General features: G+C 45.5%; 1 protein-coding gene across 1 annotated transcript in view; it reads left to right on the plus strand.

The window, feature by feature from the left end:
- p3h1 (prolyl 3-hydroxylase 1) overlaps nucleotides 1–21360 on the plus strand; it is a 46015-nt gene that overhangs the window by 14296 nt on the left and 10359 nt on the right. Inside the window, exons 4-12 of the mRNA XM_068017480.1 lie at nucleotides 716–847; nucleotides 2259–2398; nucleotides 5049–5138; nucleotides 7162–7214; nucleotides 8325–8446; nucleotides 10012–10139; nucleotides 13854–13949; nucleotides 15138–15288; nucleotides 18588–18705. Of these exons, the coding sequence (XP_067873581.1) occupies nucleotides 716–847; nucleotides 2259–2398; nucleotides 5049–5138; nucleotides 7162–7214; nucleotides 8325–8446; nucleotides 10012–10139; nucleotides 13854–13949; nucleotides 15138–15288; nucleotides 18588–18705 (1030 nt within the window). The remainder of the gene's footprint in view (nucleotides 1–715; nucleotides 848–2258; nucleotides 2399–5048; nucleotides 5139–7161; nucleotides 7215–8324; nucleotides 8447–10011; nucleotides 10140–13853; nucleotides 13950–15137; nucleotides 15289–18587; nucleotides 18706–21360) is intronic.

The following is a 21360-nucleotide window of genomic DNA, read 5'->3' on the forward strand; positions in this document are numbered from 1 at the left end:
CACTTAAAAAAAATACATTATCTGGCCATTATCACATTGCTGTTTTTGGGAGCTTGCTGTGTACAATTGTGTCATCAGCAAAGACTATATATAGACAAGAACTTTGCAGTGGTGGGGGGAGGAGCTGTCACTGGATAGCAATCATGCATGGAACCCCAGTTCAACTTTCTCCTTGTGGTCCAAGGCACTGATGCTAATTGTAGCACCTCAACCATTGCCAAATGGAGAGCTTCTAACTTAGTGCAGGGCACAGATTGAAGCTGGGATCCTCTTGGTCTGTGTGGTTCAGTTCCACACAGGACACTGCATTTACCAACTGAGCCACTGGGGAGCCCAAGATACTCCTATCTATGGTCACAGGTCCAAGAGAGATATGTCCGCTCTCATCTCTTGATGTACCATTCATAGGGTGTGGGCTAGCATTGGCAACGATTGTCATCATTACAGCATGGGTATCTACCCAAACACGACTCCAATGTTGTCACTCACCACTCCTGCTTTGGCTGCCAGGCAAGTGCAACACCAGTGTTGGCAGGGGCCTTTGCAGCTTTGCCCACAGCTTCTTGTACAAAATTGCACCAAATCTCCTTGGAGATCGAGAAAAGGTGTGTGAATATGCCTGGAGCAAAGTGCTGTTTCAGGTTTGTGTGTACATAGATTGGCGCACTATAGTGTGATTCTGTCCATCTTACTCTCTTTTGCTATCTGCTTTCAGATCACTATATCCAGGTGCTGAACTGCAAACAGAATTGTGTAATAGAGCTGGCAAGTCGGCCAGACAGAGAAACACCAGTTGATGACTTCCTCCCCGCCCATTTTGACTATCTTCAATTTGCTTATTACAACTGTGAGTGTCTAATATCCTTGCTACATGTGCCTTAAAGGGCTGGTGTCATCTTGCTAGGGCCAGGGGAGTGGGATGGAGTTATATTTTTAGGCAGGTTGGGTTCCAGAACCAAATTGCTCTGAAAATTGTTCTGTTCCCTCTGTTAGTTGGATCACAGAGGGAGGTCTTTGCATGTATGCATTTTTAATGACATTTCATTTCCTCCCATTCCCTAAAGACATCAACTGACGCTGAGGTAGAGTTCTGCGGGTTACATAATATAAATACCGTGGCTACAAGAGCAGGTCAGAGGCTAGGAATCCTGCGGCAAGTAACTCACCTCCTGACTCCCCAAAGCCTGTCCACCATCTACAAGGCACAAGTCAGGAGTGTGATGGAATACTCTCCACTTGCCTGGATGGATGCAGCTCCAACCACACTCAAGAAGCTCAACACCATCCAGGACAAAGCAGCCCGCTTGATTGGTACCCCATCTACAAACATTCATTCCCTCCGCCACTGACGCACAGTGGCAGCAGTGTGTACCATCTACAAGATGCACTGCAGCAATGCACCAAGGCTCCTTAGACATCACCTTCCAAACCTGCGACCTCTACCAACTAGAAGGACAAGGGCAGCAAATACACGTGGACTGCAGCGGTTCAAGAAGACAGCTCACCACCACCTTCTCAAGGGCAATTAGGGATGGGCAATAAATGCTGGCCTGGCCAGCGATGCCCACATCCCATGAATGAATAAAAAAAAACAGCTGCCCTTCAGTACTTTCTCGAGTGGTGGTACTTCATGTGTGAACCTGGGCAATGGGTTTTGCTGGGATATTTAGCCCTTCTGGAGCATCATGTCCAAACCTTTCCTAACCCTACATATCATGAGCACTAAGCAGGGAGAAGAGCGTGCTCCCAACCTCACCACTTCAGCCATCTGCCTCAGTGGTTGAATTAAACACATCTGTGGTAAACAAAGAGGCCACATTCCCAAACACCCCTGTAAAAAAGTACATGCGGATTTTACTGCATGTGTTTTGTGGATAATGAGATATATTTGATAGGGAAAGATTTGCAGATCTATGGCAAAAAAAACGGGAGAGTGGGACTAATTAGATAACTCTTTCAAAGAGCTGGTACAGGCATGATGGGTCAAATGGCCTCTTTCTGTGATTAATACAGATTTGGAAAATACTTGAGTTTACAAGTTTAGGATTCACCAACAGGTATTGAGTAAAAGTTGCCATATCTGAGTTTGGGAAGTAGGATTGGAAGGTGGCAATAGTTGACCTTCCCTGTTATCGGTTGGACTATTAAAAAAAATGGGATTGTTGAGTTTAATTGTCTTATTCTGTTCAATAAAATACTCATTCTCATTTCAGAGGATCTGCTCTTTAATAACAACTTTATGTCTATTCTCCTTTCAGCTGAAAAGTACTCCAAGGCCATTGAATGCGCCAAAACCTATTTGCTTTTCCATCCGAATGATGAAGTAATGATCCAGAACCTGCAGTATTACCAAGCAGTGCTGGGAGAAGAGCAGGCTAAGAACCTCAGTCATAGAGAGGTACATCTACTCCAGATATGGAGGCTTCAATATCTTGCTTCAATTTCACCCAGTTCAAGTATTTTTTTCAAAGAAATAAAGACTTGCATTTATATAGCACCTTTCACTACTGCAGGATGCCCAAAGCACTTTACAGCCAATTTAGTACTTTTGAAGTGTAGTCATTGTTGCAATGTAGGAAACATTGCAGCCAATTTTCACACAGCAAGCTCACCCCCAACTACAGTGTGATAATGACCAGATAATTTTTAATGTTGATTGAGGGATAAATATTGGCCAGGAGATCAGGGAGAATGCCCCTGCTCCTCTTTGAAATAATACCATGAGGTTGTTTACATCCACCTGAGAGGGCAGATAAAGCCTCAGTTTAACATCCTAGCTCAAAGATGACATCTCCAACAGTGCAGCACTCCCTCAGTACTGCACAGAGCACCAGCACTCAAGTCCTGAAGGGGGACTTAAACCCACAACCTTCTGACTCCAAGGTGAGTGTGCTACAAACTGAGCCACAGATTACCTTTTTTTTTATTAGTCATTTGTGGGATGTGGGCGTCTCAGGCTAGGCCAGCATTTGTTGCCCATCCCTAATTGCCCTTGAATTGATGTTGCTTGCTAGGCCATTTCAGAAGGCATTTTAAGAGTCAACCACATTACTGTGGGTCTGGAGTCACATGTAGGCCAGACCAGTAAGATTTCCTTCCCTCAAGGACATTAGTGAACAAGATGGGTTTTTACAACAATTGGCAATGGTTTCAAGGTCATCATTAGACTTTTAATTCCAGATTTATTAATTGATTTCAAATTTCACTATCTGTCATTGGATTGGAAACCCATGTTCCCAGAACATTAGCCTGGACTCTGGATTACTAGTCCAGTGACATTACCACTACGTCCCCTAAAGCAATAATAATCGAAGTGCCACTTTGGGCCTACAGTCCTCCACGCTCTGTTACATCAGTGCATGGCAGCATTGATCAAAGCCACAATAGGGGAGGGAATCTCCAGAAGGAGGTCCTGCCCACGCTACACGAGTGCAATTCTTAGTTGCCAGCTGCAGGGGTTGAGAGCTGGTTGCTTGTTCACACACTCCAGGGATGGTGTATGGCACGGGGACACAGATCAAGTAGGCAAGGGAAAAAGTACCTCAAAACTGAAGTCTGCCCAAGAGCAAAGATTTCTCCCAATCTCCTGGACAACATTGCTCCCTCAACCAACACCACCAAAAAGCAGATTAACTAGTCATTACCAATTGTAGGACTATTCTTGGCTGGCGAATTGCATACGCAATAATAATCACCATACTTTAAAGTAAACATTTTACATGAAATAGTTCAAGATGTTTCTAAAAGATGTAATAAGGTTCAGTGGAAATGCAAGTCTTTTAATTTCTCACCCTCCCTCTACTGGGTTAACAACTGGAAACTTTGGCACAGCAAGCTCAAAATAGCTGTGCCCTCTAATTTCAGTCAATGTCTGTCCACCTACTCCTGGATCCTGAAATTGGCTTTTTACTTCCAATTGGTAATAGGTGAAGAGGTGGACCAAACCACTGGAAACATCCCTCCTCCACTGCTTGTGTATCTATATTGCAGCCACTTTGTGGTAGATCCAACCAACGATGAGATCCATTCAGAATGTGTTCAGACTAGGAGCATTGGGTAATTAAATTAATACAGGGCTCAATAGAGTTGAGTAGGAGTTTATGCTATTTTTTTTCTGATCATTCAAAACAACATAGCTCTCAATTCATCTGGGAGGATCCCAATCACTTTTTGACTGCATTAGATGTATGCCTGCAACATAGGGAGTGGGAATTGCACAGGTAATTTTGAGACTTCTGGATAAGATTGGAGGACTATACATAGAATTACACAGATATTGCAACATCTTGACCTGACCATTTGGCCCAACTAATTAACGATGGCATTTATCTTCCATGCCAGCATTAATCCTAATTTCATGTGTCCGCTCTGTTCCCATATCCCTTTATCCCCTTAACTTCTGCTGTAACGTAGGGGGGAAATTGGCTGAAATAGGGGAGTTGTTGGGGTTCCCCCACTTCTGCCAAGACAAATGATGGGGAGGGACAGGAGCATGGACTTGCTAAGTCAGGAGAACCTGTCTCTGGACAGTTGCCCATTGTATCAGTGGCGACTAGTATCCTGAGAAAGATGAGGCCAAGGAGACTGTGGAGGTACATGTGGCCCCCTCCCCATCCCAGTATGGCTAGACATCAGGATCCCCAAAGAGAACAACATTTAAAACATAAAATTCCTAGGGCAGCCCGCCAGCTGTGGCCAGATTCGGAGGATATGTGGGGATGGTGGGGTGGGGGCTGGGTAACAGGCAGGTGGCTGCCCTAGTATCCAGGCCCATGGAGCAGAGCAGGTAGACAGGCCACAGAGGCTTACCAAGTGGTGTTTCTGCCTGCTGGCACAGTGCAAATGATGGGCCCTTCAACTGACCCCTACCCCACTAACTCCAGCTAGGGATCAGGGTAGGAAGATGCTGGTGTGCACATTCCCTGTGCAATTTTGGGACCTTTGTATTTAGTGTAAAAGGTGTTATTAGAAATATTCAAGTTCCTGCCTGAATCTCATGGGCCGCTGTGATTTATTCGACTGTGACGATTTCCGATCATTCCCCACAGTATATCCAGACATATATCAACAACTCATTGCTGGAGAAGGAGCTGCTCTACTTTGCCAATGAAATCTTTGGAGTCACCTTTATAGATCCGGTGAGTGTCCAATCTGCTGCTTGAACATCACCCGGGAGAAAACAACAAGAACTCCAGTTTGATCTGCCGAGCAGTTACAAATGTTTTGAATGTCTGAAGTGTCTGCCTGCGAAAGCGCACTGCTGCACGGGGCCCACCTTTAGACACCAAGGATGGTTTTCTGTTGGTCAATTCTGTGCTCATTAAGTGGACTGATGTTAGCACTGGGAGACTGAGTCTTTATCACCCAGTGTCAGCGTCAAGCAACCCGGTTCTGGTGTAGCGCAGTTAAATACAGAGTAAACTCTCCTTAGTCCCAACCTCAGAAAAAGTCCCCATTTCACCAGTCATACTTTGTGGCATCTCTAACATCTTTATAATTGACTGCGCTCTTTCATATCAAGGGCTCCAAACTCTGTAGACCTACAGAGCAGCTCACAGAAGCTATTGCTGAGTGTTACGATGAGGTGAGAAAGAGGTCTAGGGTTCCCTTTCAGCCTTCACCTGGCCTTACTGTAGCAGGGTTTTATTTTTAAACACACCGTGTTTTTAGCTCCCCTGTGGTGAGTCCTTGTTCACACTTTCCAATTATAAGGCAAAGAAACCAGCACAAACAGGCCTTCTTAGGTTTAAAGAAAAAAGGTGAAATTTTATTAAACTTAAACTTAAAACTCTAATTTGGTTAATGCCTGCGGATACACACTGCACCCCATGCTAGCATGCATATGTGATACGCACATGCAAATAGAGACAGAAAAGATCAGAAGAAAAATAAAGTGGAAAGGTTTGAGGCAATATCTGAAGAGTTTTCGTTACGGGTCTTCGAGCTCACTGTAGATTCCTTGTTTGTAGGTAGATCTTACTTTTCATTGGGGCCCAGTATTCTTCTTAAACCTTGTTCACTGTAGGAGACTTTTCTTTCTTGGTGTTCATGTGTCTTCACTCGGTTTTTGGAGTTCCATGAGAAAGAGATGGGAGCAGACAGGAGAGGCTGTGGTGAGCCAGCCAGGAGAGACCTTTTCAATCCAGGAGCAAAGAGTTTTCTGCCAGTTCAAACACTGTCTCTAAGATTTAAAACTCCCCAAGTTGGCCAGCTGGGTATCACGTGACCGACTGATATAACCACTTCTGGCTTTGTGGATTGTCTTGTCCTTTCAAGACTGCCTGTCAATATGCAAAAATGTCTTTCCAGCCAGGGGCCTGCCAACCCCTTGTCACAGGCCTTCTCTTCTTCCCAGCAACAATTTGAAATTTAATGTCCATGTGACAAGATTAATGTGCCTCATTCTTGGCAGGTGGGGACTTGCATGACATGAGTCTGAGCTTACAACTAAATACACAAAGCCAATATTCGCTCTTTTTTAGCAACAGCTTTCTACCTCCAACAGGCTTTGTTTGGACCAGCAAAGGCAAGTAAGGTAAAGAGGGGAGAACATTACATGCATCCTAATTGGACCCTGCTCCTCTGGGATCCTTTATGAAAATGTGGAAGTGGCTTTTGAGTGAGCTTGCAATCGGTGTGCTGTAACCTAGGCAACCCTTATCTGCTGGTGCTTCTCTGTGACCAGCCACTAGGATTGGCCAAAGGGTTGGGAGTAACTTGACCATGGGTGATCATGATGTTAATTGATGTTAATCGATTGTTAATTTTAAATCTGAGATTGAGAGATTTTTATTTACCAAAGGTATTCAGGGATATGTGGCAAAGGCGGGTATACGGAGTTAGGACGCAGATCAGTCGTGATCTCATTGAATGGCGCAATAGGCTCAAGGGCCTAAATGGCGTCTTCCTGTTCCCATGAGTGAAGGGGAGGGGGAGGCGAATAATGTGGGAGTATCTAAATGTAGGGGGTAATTATGACTTTGGCCTATAGTGTAAAACAAGTGATATCAATTCAGTCTCCTGTTGAAGCCAAAAGAAATGAAATGAGGAGAGAGGTATAACAGACAGCTGATCCGATATTGCCTGTTATATCGCCCAAAGTCACAATGACCCCAAGGATCCCAATAGTAGGTGACTGACTAACATTCGCTGCTTTTTCAGGACAAGTGGACTCCAGAGGACGTGATGCCTGTTAAACTCAAAGAGAAGCAAAAGTAAGATTCAGAGCCTCACCATGAGACAAGCTGAAGTGGGCGATTTAGGCCAGGCCAGAAACAAGAGTCTGTTTATTTGAAATGACCGTTGCAGTTTGTCCCTAATCGAACTGGTCCTGTTTTCCCTGATGATTCTCATTAACCTGTCATCTTGCCTGTATCCTCTGTCTGGAACCATACGTGATTATCTCCTGAGCCATCTTATTGATGCTAGAAATGATGCTAGAAGTGGGTGAAAGAGAGCGCAGGGCAGGCTACTATATAGTGGAGGGAGCTGGTTGTAGTTTGGTAAAGAGGACATCTTGAGCTGGTCCTTTATCTGACATCCAGACTCCCTAATAGGTCCAAGCCTGGGGGAAGAAGAAAAGTAGATGAAAATAACAAAATAAAAAAAGGAGAAACTACTTCTGAATATATCATAAAAATAAAGTAGAAAAATTTGTGGCGAGAGGAGATTCAAATGTTTAAGATTCATTTTGTCTGGTAACCTGAGTAACTGTTGGTTCCTGACTGGAGTGAAGTAATAAACATAAATTCCTCTTGTGTTGCGCACTGTAATTGCTTGGAATTCACCCTCTGGAGAGAGACCTGATGCCGGAAACTATTAGGATTTGGTTCGGAGGCAGGTATTATTCCACTGGCGCCACAGGCCTTGTGTTTTGTTCAAATTGTTTTCAAACTCCCGGTGCTGGCTTGTTGGTACTGAGCCACACTGAGAGTAGGAAGGCCCCATTTTCAGGCCCCAGCCTATGCTGAGTTAGCTGATTTCAGGCAGGCTGATGGTAAGATGTTACAGACTCTGGGCAAGAGAGTGCGGGGGGAGGGGGTATAAATCAGCCTAGCCTCCAGTGGCTCCTGGAAAAGTGCTAGTGTATCGAAGTTAGGTTAGAAAAGGATTGGGCCCTGCCGCATTATCCACACCCCAGTCTCAAATGGTGAAACGTTCACTGCGAAGACTCAAATGCGAAAGTCGATACCATGGGTGAACTGGAGGATTACTGCAGCATAAGTCAGTGCCTCCAGGGGAGGAAGGGGGAAAAGTTCTAGAACCTCTTAAAAATTTGTTCTCTCACAATTCTTTTTTTTAAAAAAAAACAACCTCTGAAACAGGGCAGAGCGAGAGACGGCTGCTCGGATCACCGAAGAAATTGGAAACCTGATGAAAGAGATTGAGCACCTGGTCGATGAGAAAGCCAAGGAATCATCTGAGATTGTGAAGATGGTGAGAGAGGGTAAGCATCGTGTGTTGGTAAGATTCAGTGGCTGGTGACTCTTGGCTTCTGGTATACACCTTTGTTCAGGAACAACCAGCTGATCCATATTGCCAGATCCCATACTAAATGAGGGAGGGGTTCTGAATTAAGGTGATAGTGTGGCCACTGGCCAATAATATTTACACCTCACCCATCCTAGAGACTGAGGAAGAGAGGAGATTCCTGTTTATGGAGCGGGCATGTAGATGCGAGGGCATTGCCAGCACACCAGTGCGGCTATTTCTTCTAACAAAGCTTTGCTGTGGAGCTCTGCAAATTAATATTTCTCCCACATCAAAACCATTTTTAGAAGTTTATATGAGAAGGTTTCCTCTCCCCGCCCCCAGCATCCCCTCCCGCCCACGACCCACCCCATTTAATCCCTTCCATTTCCCCTCTGAGGGCACTGATTCTGGCTGGGGTACAGATTAATTGATCCCAACAGTCCTCAGGCATCTCCTCAAGAGGCCGTTCTTCATGTGGGATACTGAATGAATGTTAGCAATGTTGGACTATGGAGAATGCCACATCAAAGCCTGGTCCCACTGTTGTCTGGAGTACACACACACCTGCTGATGGTCCAGAGTAAAGGTCACATGCTTCCAACAGGAAGCCACGTCAACGAGGCCTGTGAATTTGAGAATTGGTGCTACAGTGTTACGACGGTATCTAGGTTGGTAGTGCTCTTGCCTCTGAGTTAGAAGGTCATGGGTTCAACCACCACTCCAGAGACTTGAGCACATATCCTAATCTGCAACTACTGTGCAATACTGAGGGAGCACTGCACTGTCAGAGGTGCCGACTTTCGAATGAGATATTAAATCGAGGCCCTGTCTATCCCCCCAGATGGGCATAAAAATCCCAAGGCACTATTTCAAAGAAGAAAGTTCTTCCCCGGAGTCCTGGCCAATATTTATTCCTCAACCAGAGTTACTAAATAGTTTAATTGGTAATTGGTTTGTGGGAACTTGCTGTGCGCAAATTGACTGCTGTTTTTCCATACGTTATAACAGTGACTACTCTCCAAAAGCAATACATTGGCAGATTTGCGGATGGACATCTTGAGATCATGAAAGGCACTAAATAAACACAATTCTTCTTTCCTTCCTGTTTTATCTCAGACTCATGCTTCCTGTGAGCACAGTTCTGGAAGCATGGGACCATAAAATCAGTCCTAATATGGAAAATTTAATGAATATTTAATGCCAACTTTATGATGGGGGTCTTACTGTGAGTGACTGCTGCCATTTTAAACAGTAGAAATCAGACAGAAAACAGGATTGGTTAAGGGGATTTTACTCTTTTCTTTCCTGTGTAGGTCTGGAAATATAAGATCAGGAACTCATCCTGCAGGGAATTATGGATTGAAGCAATGTCTAACTGCTTCATAAGCACTGCCTATGAGTGCTGCAGGGCACTATCACACAACCTTACTGTCAGTAGAATCTCCTGCAGCCTTTATTCCATTATGTGACCCCTGACTCTAGCATTCTTCCCAGTGATGTACTGTCTAAATATTCCTAAACTCCTTTGTTCTGCTCCAGGGGGCCCCTTGCTATATGATGAAGTCAAGGTTTTAATGAATGCAAAGCTTTTGAATGGAACACAGCGAGTGGTGCTCGATGGTGTGATCACAGAGAAAGAATGTGAGGAGCTCCGCTACCTCTCCAATGTGAGTACCCCCAGCCACCATCTTGTCCTATTTGTTATCAGGTGCTCCATGTCTGTGTGAATGGTACTGAAGTACTATAGAGCACTTTGACGCTAATGAAGTGAGAGGGACATCCATTTTGGCTCCAGCAGATGAACAGGGGAGAGTGTGGATGAATAAGTATAAGGAGCAGAATGTGTGCCAGTGGTGCAAGTAGAGACAGTCAGATGGTCTGTCTGTTTGGGTAGGAAATGAGAGATTGAAACCGTCTACTTTCAGTACAGAGACTCCTTAACTTTTCTCAGAGTTTTCAGCCAAAGAAATTCTTCACAAGAGGATGTTTCCAAAATGTCATCATCTTCCCATCCTGGCCCAGGAGTGGCCAGTCACCTGCTCAGCTGAGCCCTCGGGTTGTAAGTTCCCTACCTGACATGATCCAGGAGTGACGAGCCCCCTATGATCCGACCCAGGAATGACAGCCCCACCTGACCCAGTCCAGGAGTGACAGCTCCCCATCTGACCCAGTCCAGGAGTGACAGCTTCCCATCTGACCTAGTCCAGGAGTAACAGCTTCCCATCTGACCCAGTCCAGGAGTGACAGCTCCCATCTGACCCAGTGCAGGAGTGACAGCTCCCCATCTGGCCCAGTGCAGGAGTGACAGCTCCCCATCTGGTCCAGTGCAGGAGTGACAGCTCCCCATCTGACCCAGTGCAGGAGTGACAGCTCCCCATCTGGCCCAATGCAGAAGTGACAGCTCCCATCTGACCCAGTGCAGGAGTGACAGCTCCCCATCTGACCCAGTGCAGGAGTGACAGCTCCCCATCTGGTCCAGTGCAGGAGTGACAGCTCCCATCTGACCCAGTGCAGGAGTGACAGCTCCCCATCTGACCCAGTGCAGGAGTGACAGCTCCCCATCTGGTCCAGTGCAGGAGTGACAGATCCCCATCTGACCCAGTGCAGGAGTGACAGCTCCCCATCTGGCCCAGTGCAGGAGTGACAGCTCCCCATCTGACCCAGTGCAGGAGTGACAGCTGCCCATCTGGCCCAGTGCAGGAGTGACAGATCCCCATATGACCCAGTGCAGGAGTGACAGCTCCCCATCTGGCCCAGTGCAGGAGTGACAGCTCCCCATCTGACCCAGTGCAGGAGTGACAGCTCCCCATATGACCCAGTGCAGGAGTGAAAGGTCCCTATCTGACCCAGTGCAGGAGTGAAAGGTCTCTATCTGACCTCCTCCAGGAGTGACAGATCCCCATCTGACCCAGTGCAGGAGTGAAAGGTCCCTATCTGACCTCCTCCAGGAGTGATAGCCTAAAGGCCTGCTCAGGTCACGAAAATAAGGCCCAACCCGAACCCGACAGAACCACATCGGACCCGAGCCCGACCCGGCCCGAGTCCCTCCATTTTTTTCCCGAGCCCAACCCGACCTGACCACTGGAATATTCCCTTTACCTACTTTGTGACTCCCAATCTGCAGGAAGCTGCAGCATGAGCGTGATGATGTCATGGAGACCCTCACTCGCTCACTGCGCAGACTCAGAGTTTCCCTCTGACGTCCCGGACTCGCAGCTCAGGTAAGTTTTTTACTTTTAACACGACTTGCTGTGTGTCCAACCCAGACCCAGCCCAACCCGACATGAGCCCGAAAGCCGGACCCGGAAGAGTGACCCGAGCCGACCCGAACCCGAAACATGTTGTCGGGTCCCGTTGGGTTCGGGTCGAGTAGCAGGCCTTTATGATAGCCCCTCACTTGACCACTCAACTCAAATGAAGTAAATCAGCTCCCCATTAAGGATCATAACATCAATGATAATGATCCCAGGGGTAGGCAGATAGAGGCTGTCATAGAAAACAATCCTTTTTATTGTTGCGGAAGACTATGCAGGGGAGCTGGGTCAGAGGTCGCTACTTAGCTGCAGGGAAGGGGAATCCTCTGTGGGGGAGGGGTGAGGCGGGGATGCAAATTTCAAACAAGGAAGCAATTTTTGGGTGAGATCCAGTCAAAGAAACCTTTATGGGTTAGGGTTACCAACCCTCCAGGATTGTCCTGGAGTCTCCAGGAATTAAGGCTTAATCTCCTGAACATTGCTCTGAGCAAAGCCCAGGAGAAAAATCATAGAGGTGTTCAAAAGAAATTGTTTTTCTCCTATTTTCTTTCAACACTTTAGTTTACTGGCACTAAAAATATGGCAGATGGGGAAAAAAGGGACTGTTTGACCTGGGGAGGGCATTTGGAGGCAGGACGTCATGCAATGAAAATGTAAGCAATGCATCCAACTGGAGTTGGCAACCCTATTATGAAGGGAGGGACCATGGAGGAACACATTTGCATCAACTACCAGTTTTAGGGCCAGGAGGAAGCTCCGAGAAGTTGTTGAGGAAAGTCAGTTTCTTACCTGCCTCAGCCCTACAGAGAGTGCAGCCACTCACTCCCTCCCCAATCACAGAGTGTAAACATGGAGTGATTATTTGAAATCTATTCAAACAGTCCCACTGTTCAATTCAATGCTGATCAAGTTTAATTTCTTGGTAACTCAGAGTGTGCATCAAGTATTTGCAATTTTTAAACTTGTTGGTTACAGTGGCATTGAGGAAGCAGAATGGATTAAGAGGACCACATGGAGTATTCTACAGTTGGCTTGGCATTTGCATAAAGTAGATCTAACCGTGGCCACGCTAAGTGTCGGACACTGAGGTAGATCAGCCTATGGGCTCTGTAGGAGAGGGCATCGCACAGGTTTGGCACCCTGGAGGGGTGGTTGGAAAGGAATTTCCCAGATTTTATTCCTGCCAATATTAATTAGCCTGAGTTTTTATCTGATTTTTCACCTATCCCAGGAAATCACAAGGTTTCAGATGGGGTGAAGAGTGTAAATATTTTTATGCACAAGGTATCACAATTGTGTGGGACAGGCTGGATAGACCAGAGGATCTTTTCCTGTACGATCGGGGGTTGGTGGAAATGTGTGAGTAATCAGTTCAGCCATGAACTTATTGAATGGCAGACCAGGCTCGAAGGGCCGAGTGGCCTACTCCTGCTCCTAATTCATATGTACGCATGACATTACTCATCTGATTGTAATACTCAACACACACGGGAACTACTTTTCAGATTGCAGGAGGTTTACAAGTAGGGGGAAATTTTCACCCGAGTAATAATCCCTTGCCTCAGTTGGTAGAACTCTTGCCCCTTGAGTCACAAGGTGGTGGGATTAAGGCCCATTCCAGCACTGCAGCACAGAATTCAAGGCTGACACTCCAGTGCAATACTGAGGGAGTGCTGCACTGTTGGAGGTACTATCTTTATGATGAGATGTTAAACTGAGGCACTGTCTGCTCTCTCAGGTGGACATAAAAGATCCTGTGGCACCATTGCAAAGAAGAGCTGGGGAGGTATCCCTGGTGTTCTGGCCAATATTTACCCCTCAGTCAACATCACAAAGAGATAATCTGGTCATTATCACATTGCTGTTTGTGAGATCTTGCCGCGTTTCCTACATTACAACAGTGACTACACTTCAAAAGTACTTCATTGGCTGTAAAGGCGTCTGGTGGTCGTGAAAGGCGCTATCTAAATGCAAGTCTTTCTTTCTTTTAGGTTCATGTGGCAATTTAACTCATTGCAGGGATAATGATGGGAAGACTACCAAGCAGGGAGGGGCTTGTTGGGGCTAATATCTTTTTCTACTCCGAACTATTCTTACATCCTTAACATTACAATGCTGGATTTCCAGGCTGCTGCTTCAATGGGTGATGGTTACCAAGGGAAACCCTCTCCTCACACACCAAATGAGCGATTCCAGGGAGTGACAGTCCTCAAAGCATTAAAGGTAGGTGATTCATGATGATTATAAACTGAATCAGCACAACCTGACTCTCAGCTCCCAACCAGTACAAGTGAACAACGATGAAGTCTTATCTTTTCCCCCTACCTTATGTCTGCACAGTGTTTCCTTTAATTCCACCTAGTACCCGTCTAGCTCTCCTTTCGCTCTTCATTTTGCTGGGAGCTTCCATTCCTTTTCTTCAATCTCCTCTTGTGCCATTGTTTTAGCCTCTAGTTTTAATCATTTCTATCTTGTTACCCATGGCTCTTGTCTTTTTGCTCCACTGTCAGATAGGCTAATGTTCCGTCCAGCTTTTCCTGTGCTGTATTGCTGTTATTCACTTCCAGCATTTTACTTTAAGCATTGAGAAACTGTTTGGTCTGCAGGTGATGGTTATCCTACTTTATTTGCCATCAATTGTTACAATTCAGGTTCTCCCTCATCATTTCTTATTCATGTTTACAGCAAATGGCAATTTCCATAATTAGATACCATGACTCCAATGACCTCAAGACTACAGCTTTATGCATGTTGTAAATGAAAAAATGTGTCATTGAACTAGCAATCACACTTATTACACAGTCTTAACCACTGAAAAAAACCATGCAGACACACCTATCCATGCAAAATCAAAAACAAATATCATACTATCGGACGGTGTCATTCAGGCTAGGTTAACAGATGAATTTATTTATGTGGAATATGATTATACAGAAGTAAACTAGTACATTAAGAACCAATATTTGACTCTCACTGCTATTTTAACTGTAATAGTAATAAAAATTCCAAAATTGCAACAGTTCCCTTCAGTTTTAACGTACTGTCTAATAAATTTAATGCAGGCACTGAACCCCACAAGTCCCTCTTCCTGCCATAATGTGGAAACAGGCATTCCAAACAGGGAACTGAAGACACAGGGAAATCCAGCAGCACTTCGTAAAAATGTTGAACAACAAGGGGAATAAATTTCAATTGATGAATTTCAGTCTTTAATAAATTTACTTGTCATTTCAGTCATCCCCAAACATTTTATACTTGCCTGCTGTGGTATTCTAAGTCATTCCATTGTTGATTTTTTTGCTGTGAATGATCTTCATTGAGGACTGGTGCTCCTTCTTTGAATTAACTGCTGGGCCACCTTTTCCCGTTTCTGGTTTTCTCTTTCATTTACAACCATGTGTTCTCTGATAGCTCAGTCAGCAAGGTAGGATCCCACTGAAAACATCAAAGCTGTTTTACAACATCAGTGAGAAAGCCCGAAGGATCCTAGAGTCTTACTTCCGACTGGAAAACCCGCTTTACTTCTCCTACACGCACCTCGTCTGTCGGACTGCTGTGGAAGGTGATGTCTTAGCTTTGGGGTGGTAACATGTCTCTTTTCTTGCTGTGAATTTAAATTGGGTTTATACCATGTAACAATATACAGGAGAGGTTTATCGTCATTTATACTTTACCAGGACTGGATGTATAAGCAGGCTGTCACATGGAAAGGAATCTAAGGCTGCCTCAAGTGAGTGCAAAGAGGGTGGGATTGTCCAGAGAGCAGTGCACAGAGGGTACTTAAATTGTGGGAGCAGTATTTTTTTATTTGTTTCTGTGATGTGAGCATTGCTGGCAAGGCCAATATTTCTTGCCCACCCTGTTTGAGAAGGTGAGCTAAATTCGCAGTCCATCTGGTGAAGGACACCCACCACTGTTAGGGAGGGTGTTCCAGTATTTTGACCCAGTGACAATGAAGCAACAGTGATATAGTTCCAAGTCAGGGTGGTGCGTGAGTTGGAGGGGAACTTGCAGGTGGTGATATTCCCTTGCGTCTGCTGCCCTTGTTCTTCTCGGTGGTAGAGATTGCAGGTTTGGAAGGTGCTTTCAATGGAGCACTTCTGAGGAGTAGAAAGCACAGCTGATTTTGTTCCCTTTCCTTTCCCTAGCCCAGGGGCAGGGGCACCAAAGACAATTGTAAGATCCCTATTGTGGGCTACAGGCGATCAGCCAACACAGTGTAAACCAGGAATAAAACCTAGGACATTTTGGTCGATATATTGGACAGGTTGCATAATCTTGTATTCCATTGTGTATAGAAGATTGAGGAAAATTCCTTCTTCAGAGGATTTGAATGCATGTGAAAGCAGCAGGGAGAAGAAAATCCCAAAAAGTGTGGGTGCGAGAACACAGCCCTGTTTCACACCACTCAGGATAGGAAAGGGCTCTGATGAGGAGCCACCATGTTGAATTGTGCCTTTCATATTGTCATGGAATGAGGTGATGATACTTAGTAGCTTTGGTGGACATCCGATCTTTTCTAGTAGTCTGAAGAGACCACGTCTGCTGACGAGGTCAAAGGCTTTGGTGAGATCAATGAAAGCAATGTAGAGGGGCATCTGTTGTTCACGGTATTTATCCTTTATCTGACGAAGGGAGAACAGCATGTCAATGGTCGATCTCTCTGCACGAAAGCCACACTGTGCCTCAGGGTAGACGCGCTCGGCCAGCTTCTGGAGCCTGTTCAGAGCGACTCGAGCAAAGACTTTTTCCTCCAAATTTTCCTCCACACAAGATCAGGAGGCAGGTTGTTCAACCTTGCCCGTCTAAGAGCGAAGTCCAAAGTACGGAAAGTCCTCATCAGAGAACTCCTCTTTGCTGACGATGCTGCTTTAACATCTCACACTGAAGAGTGCCTGCAGAGTCTCATCGACAGGTTTGCGGCTGCCTGCAATGAATTTGGCCTAAACATCAGCCTCAAGAAAGCGAACATCATGGGGCAGGACGTCAGAAATCTCCATCCATCAATATTGGCGACCACGCTCTGGAAGTGGTTCAAGAGTTCACCTACCTAGGCTCAACTATCACCAGTAACCTGTCTCTAGATGCAGAAATCAACAAGCGCATGGGTAAGGCTTCCACTGCTATGTCCAGACTGGCCAAGAGAGTGTGGGAAAATGGCGCACTGACATGGAACACAAAAGTCCGAGTGTATCAGGCCTGTGTCCTCAGTATCTTGCTCTATGGCAGCGAGGCCTGGACAACGTATGCCAGCCAAGAGCGACGTCTCAATTCATTCCATCTTCGCTGCCTTCGGAGAATACTTGGCATCAGGTGGCAGGACTATATCTCCAACACAGAAGTCCTTGAAGCGGCCAACACCCCCAGCTTATACACACTACTGAGTCAGCGGCGCTTGAGATGGCTTGGCCATGTGAGCCGCATGGAAGATGGCAGGATCCCCAAAGACACATTGTACAGCGAGCTTGCCACTGGTATCAGACCCACCGGCCGTCCATGTCTCCGCTATAAAGACGTCTGCAAACGCGACATGAAATCGTGTGACATTGATCACAAGTCGTGGGAGTCAGTTGCCAGCATTCGCCAGAGCTGGCGGGCAGCCATAAAGACAGGGCTAAATTGTGGCGAGTCGAAGAGACTTGGTAGTTGGCAGGAAAAAAGACAGAGGCGCAAGGGGAGAGCCAACTGTGCAACAGCCCCGACAAACAAATTTCTCTGCAGCACCTGTGGAAGAGCCTGTCACTCCAGAATTGGCCTTTATAGCCACTCCAGGCGCTGCTTCACAAACCACTGACCACCTCCAGGCGCGTATCCATTGTCTCTCGAGATAAGGAGGCCCAAAAGAAGAAGAAGAAGAAGATTGAGTGGTGATGTGTGATCAAGGTGTTTAACATGTTAAAAGGATTCAGTAGATTAGATATAGATACAGAGCAACTATGTCCTCTCATGGGGGTATCAAGAATGAGGGGTCATAACCTTTAAATTAGAGCCAGGCCATTAAAGTCCTTTTCAAACAAAGGGTAGCAGAAATCTGGAACTCTCACCCCAAATAGACTATGGATTGAAGGTTTCAAGATGAGGTGGATACATTTTTGTACGGTAAGGGTGTTAAGGGATATGGAGTTAAGGCAGTAAATCGAGTTGAGGTACTGATTAACTGTGATCTAATTGAATGGTGGAGCAGGATCGAGGGGCTGAATGGCCTTCTCCTGTTCCTAATGTTCCTAAGTACCTCGCTGGGCAATACATTTACAAACTGAGCCACTGGGGTGACATGAATGACTATTTTCACAATCTCTATGAAGTAACTGGATGGACATTGAGAATTTAATGTAAATAAGTTGTTATAAAAATGGAAAATTCTGGAAATACACAGCTGTACTGTTAGCATCTGAAAGAGGAAGTAAGATAGATAAATGTGAAAGCAGCCAATCAACCCGTTATACCTTCTCCATCCGGAAGAACACGACATTCGCCCTCACAACACCCAACAGCTTCCTAAATAATTCCAGAGGTTTTGGCTCCACCAGCCTTCCCAAAATTCCATTCCTGTATACATGACATCAGTCCCGTAATTTACCCCTCGGCAAAGTGACCTTGATCTAAGGTCAGACTTTAATTTGCAGTAATGCCATGGATTTATGTTTTTACACCATTTGCTGTCTTCTATACCTGTACACCTGAAGTTCTCCTTTCAGATGCTGATGGTCTAGCTTTGTATTTCCAGCTTTTCCTGCTTTTTTTCCAAACTTCCAGAATTCACTATGTCTTTCCTTTTCTTTGTCTCTTTGAATTGTTCATGGATCCAGGTTTCTGTGGGATATTAAATTTGAATCCTTGCTTTCTCCTTCCCTCCTTTAGGAATCCAGGACAACCGGGTAGATCTGAGCCACTCAATCCATGTTGACAACTGCATATTAAACTCGGAGGCCCTGGAGTGTCGCAAAGAACATCCGGCCTACACCGAGCGGGATTACAGGTAAAACTGAACCAAGTCAGTGCCTGACCTGCAAGGGCACTACTCACTAACACTTTGTCAAGGGTTACAATGCCAAGCAAAATCTTCCTCAAGGGCCACTTTCAGGGACACTGCACCATTAACAACATCAACTTGCATTTATATGGCACCTTTACCAGAGTAGAACATCCCAAGGTGCTTCACAGGAGTATTATCAAACAAACTTTGACACCCAACCATATAAGGAGATATTAGGGCAGATGACCCTAATGGGCGGCACAGTGGTGCAGTGGTTAGCACCGCAGCCTCACAGCTCCAGCGATCCGGGTTCAATTCTGGGTACTGCTTGTGTGGAGTTTGCAAGTTCTCCCTGTGTCTGCGTGGGTTTTCTCCGGGTGCTCCGGTTTCCTCCCACAGCCAAAAGACTTGCAGGTTGATAGGTAAATTGGCCATTATAAATTGCCCCTAGTATAGGTAGGTGGTAGGGGAATATAGGGACAGGTGAGGATGTGGTAGGAATATGGGATTAGTGTAGGATTAGTATAAATGGGTGATTAATGGTCGGCACAGACTCGGTGGGCCGAAGGGCCTGTTTCAGTGCTGTATCTCTAAATAAATTAAAAAAATAAAAATGACCAAAAGCTTGGTCAAAGAGGTAGGTTTTAAGGAGGGTCTTAAAGGAGGAACAGAGAGGCTGAGAGGTTTATGGAGGGGATTACAGACTTTAGAGTCTCGGCAGTTGAAGGCACAGCTGCCAATGGTGGTCAATGAAAATCGGGAATACAGAAACAGGCCAAATTTGGAGTAATGCAGAGTTTTCTTGGGCTGTAGGTTGAAAGAAGGTTACAGAGATAGGGAGGGGTGAGACTGTGGAGGGATATGAACACATGGTGGAGAATTTTAAACGAGGCGTGGGTCTACCAGGAGCCAATGTAGATCAGTGAACACAGTGGGTGATGAGTGAACAGGATTTGGTGAGAGTTAGGATACGGATAGCAGATTTTTGGATGGACTAAAGTTTAGGGAGGATGGAAGATGACTCCCCCCACAATGAGCTCTTGATTTCAGTGATGTTACTGTGTCCAAGTGAGGGCAGCTACTTATGAACAGGGAGAGAAAAAAAAATTTGGATCCATAATTTTATTAAATGGTTCCTAATTTATTAAGGTCCTTTTCATTGGCTATGTGAAGGCTGGAATTGCTAGGTGTCCTGAGGACCACAGATGAATGGGGTGGGTAGTGGGGAGAGGAGGGGGTGGTGCCACTGGTCCTACCCTCACCAGAACTGAGGTAGTGTGGGGGCAGCCTGGTAACTGGTCCCATGTCTTGAGCAGGATCCACCCACTGGAGAGCAGTGAGATAAGAAAATGAATGTAGCCTTGAATCTCAGGATGCCCTTTTGCATGTGAGCTGTCTGTTATAGTCAGTTAACAATCCCCTGGGGAATTCTTTCCATGTTATGACTCTGTTCCAGGGAAAATGGTCCACTTCCTAATAAGTTGAATGAGGTTGGAGATTCTGCTCTTGACAATCTGCTCTTAACCCATCCCCATCCCCATCCCCCTCCTATTTATGCTAGACTTGGACCCCAAACTGTGAAACATTTTAGAATGTTTTGCTACCTTAAATAAATGTAAGTTGTTACGGATTAAACTCTCATATTGTAAGATTTAGGTTCGGGAGTCACAGATTACCCAAATAGGCGCTCAAGAATTCATCAGTAATTTTGAAATAATTTATTACGTTTATTAAGAAGCAACAAGTTAGATAGATGCATAAGCTAAATGAAAAGGAAAAATAGATGACCCATAACAGATGAGAGCGGTTTACCCATCCCGGAGAAGAAGTGAGTGAATGTAACTGATCTGTGCAGCTGGAAGTGGCACCTCCGCGTTTGCTAACAACCGTCTTCTTCTCTCTCTTTGTCTTGCGCCTCCTCCAGTTGTCTGAGGTGTTAGGAAGCTCTCTGCCCTCTGCCCTCTGCTAGGTGAAGATGCCCCCTACCCCTCCGAGTATACCTTATCTTTGGGAGCTGGTAGTTCACCCTATGTCAATCACTTGTTCGAACCCTTCTAACTAATGACTACAGGACAGGTACCCGAAGTGTTGGGGTGGTCACCTCCCCCTTGTCCATTACTTTAGCTTGAGTTTATCTCATACTGGAGACCATTTGTTAGTCTGTGCTAGGCATTTGCATAGGTAAGAGGGTACGCAAGGCATCAGAAGACTCGATCCTATTAGGAATGTCTACGGTGTCTAGTGGCTTCTACATGACCCCTTTGGGAATGTCATACTCCTCGGCCCCTATCTTTGCCTATGCCAGTGATGACCCTGACTGCTAAGAAGTGTTTCTCTGGCCCTTTTCTGTGGGTAGCCTCATACTATACCTACTTATGCTTACATAAGAATTCTATATTGTTATGAAAAGTATGTTTATTAAAGGTCTCATTTCTTCTGCTGAATTGCAGATATTGAAAATAAGATCCTACTTTTCCCAGAGTGTAATTGTTGCTCTTTCATCATCCGGCTGAATCCTACCCAATTATATCATTTTCACAAAATATTTTTCATGCCAGCTCCCCAGTGACTCAGTGGTAAATAGACCGTGTTATATCACCACGTGCCAGCCCCCCAGTGACTCAGTGGTAAATACATTGTGTGGCATCACCACGTGCC

This window comes from Heterodontus francisci, chromosome 37, assembly GCF_036365525.1.
Source record: "Heterodontus francisci isolate sHetFra1 chromosome 37, sHetFra1.hap1, whole genome shotgun sequence".
In the NCBI taxonomy this organism is placed as follows: Eukaryota; Metazoa; Chordata; class Chondrichthyes; order Heterodontiformes; family Heterodontidae; genus Heterodontus; species Heterodontus francisci.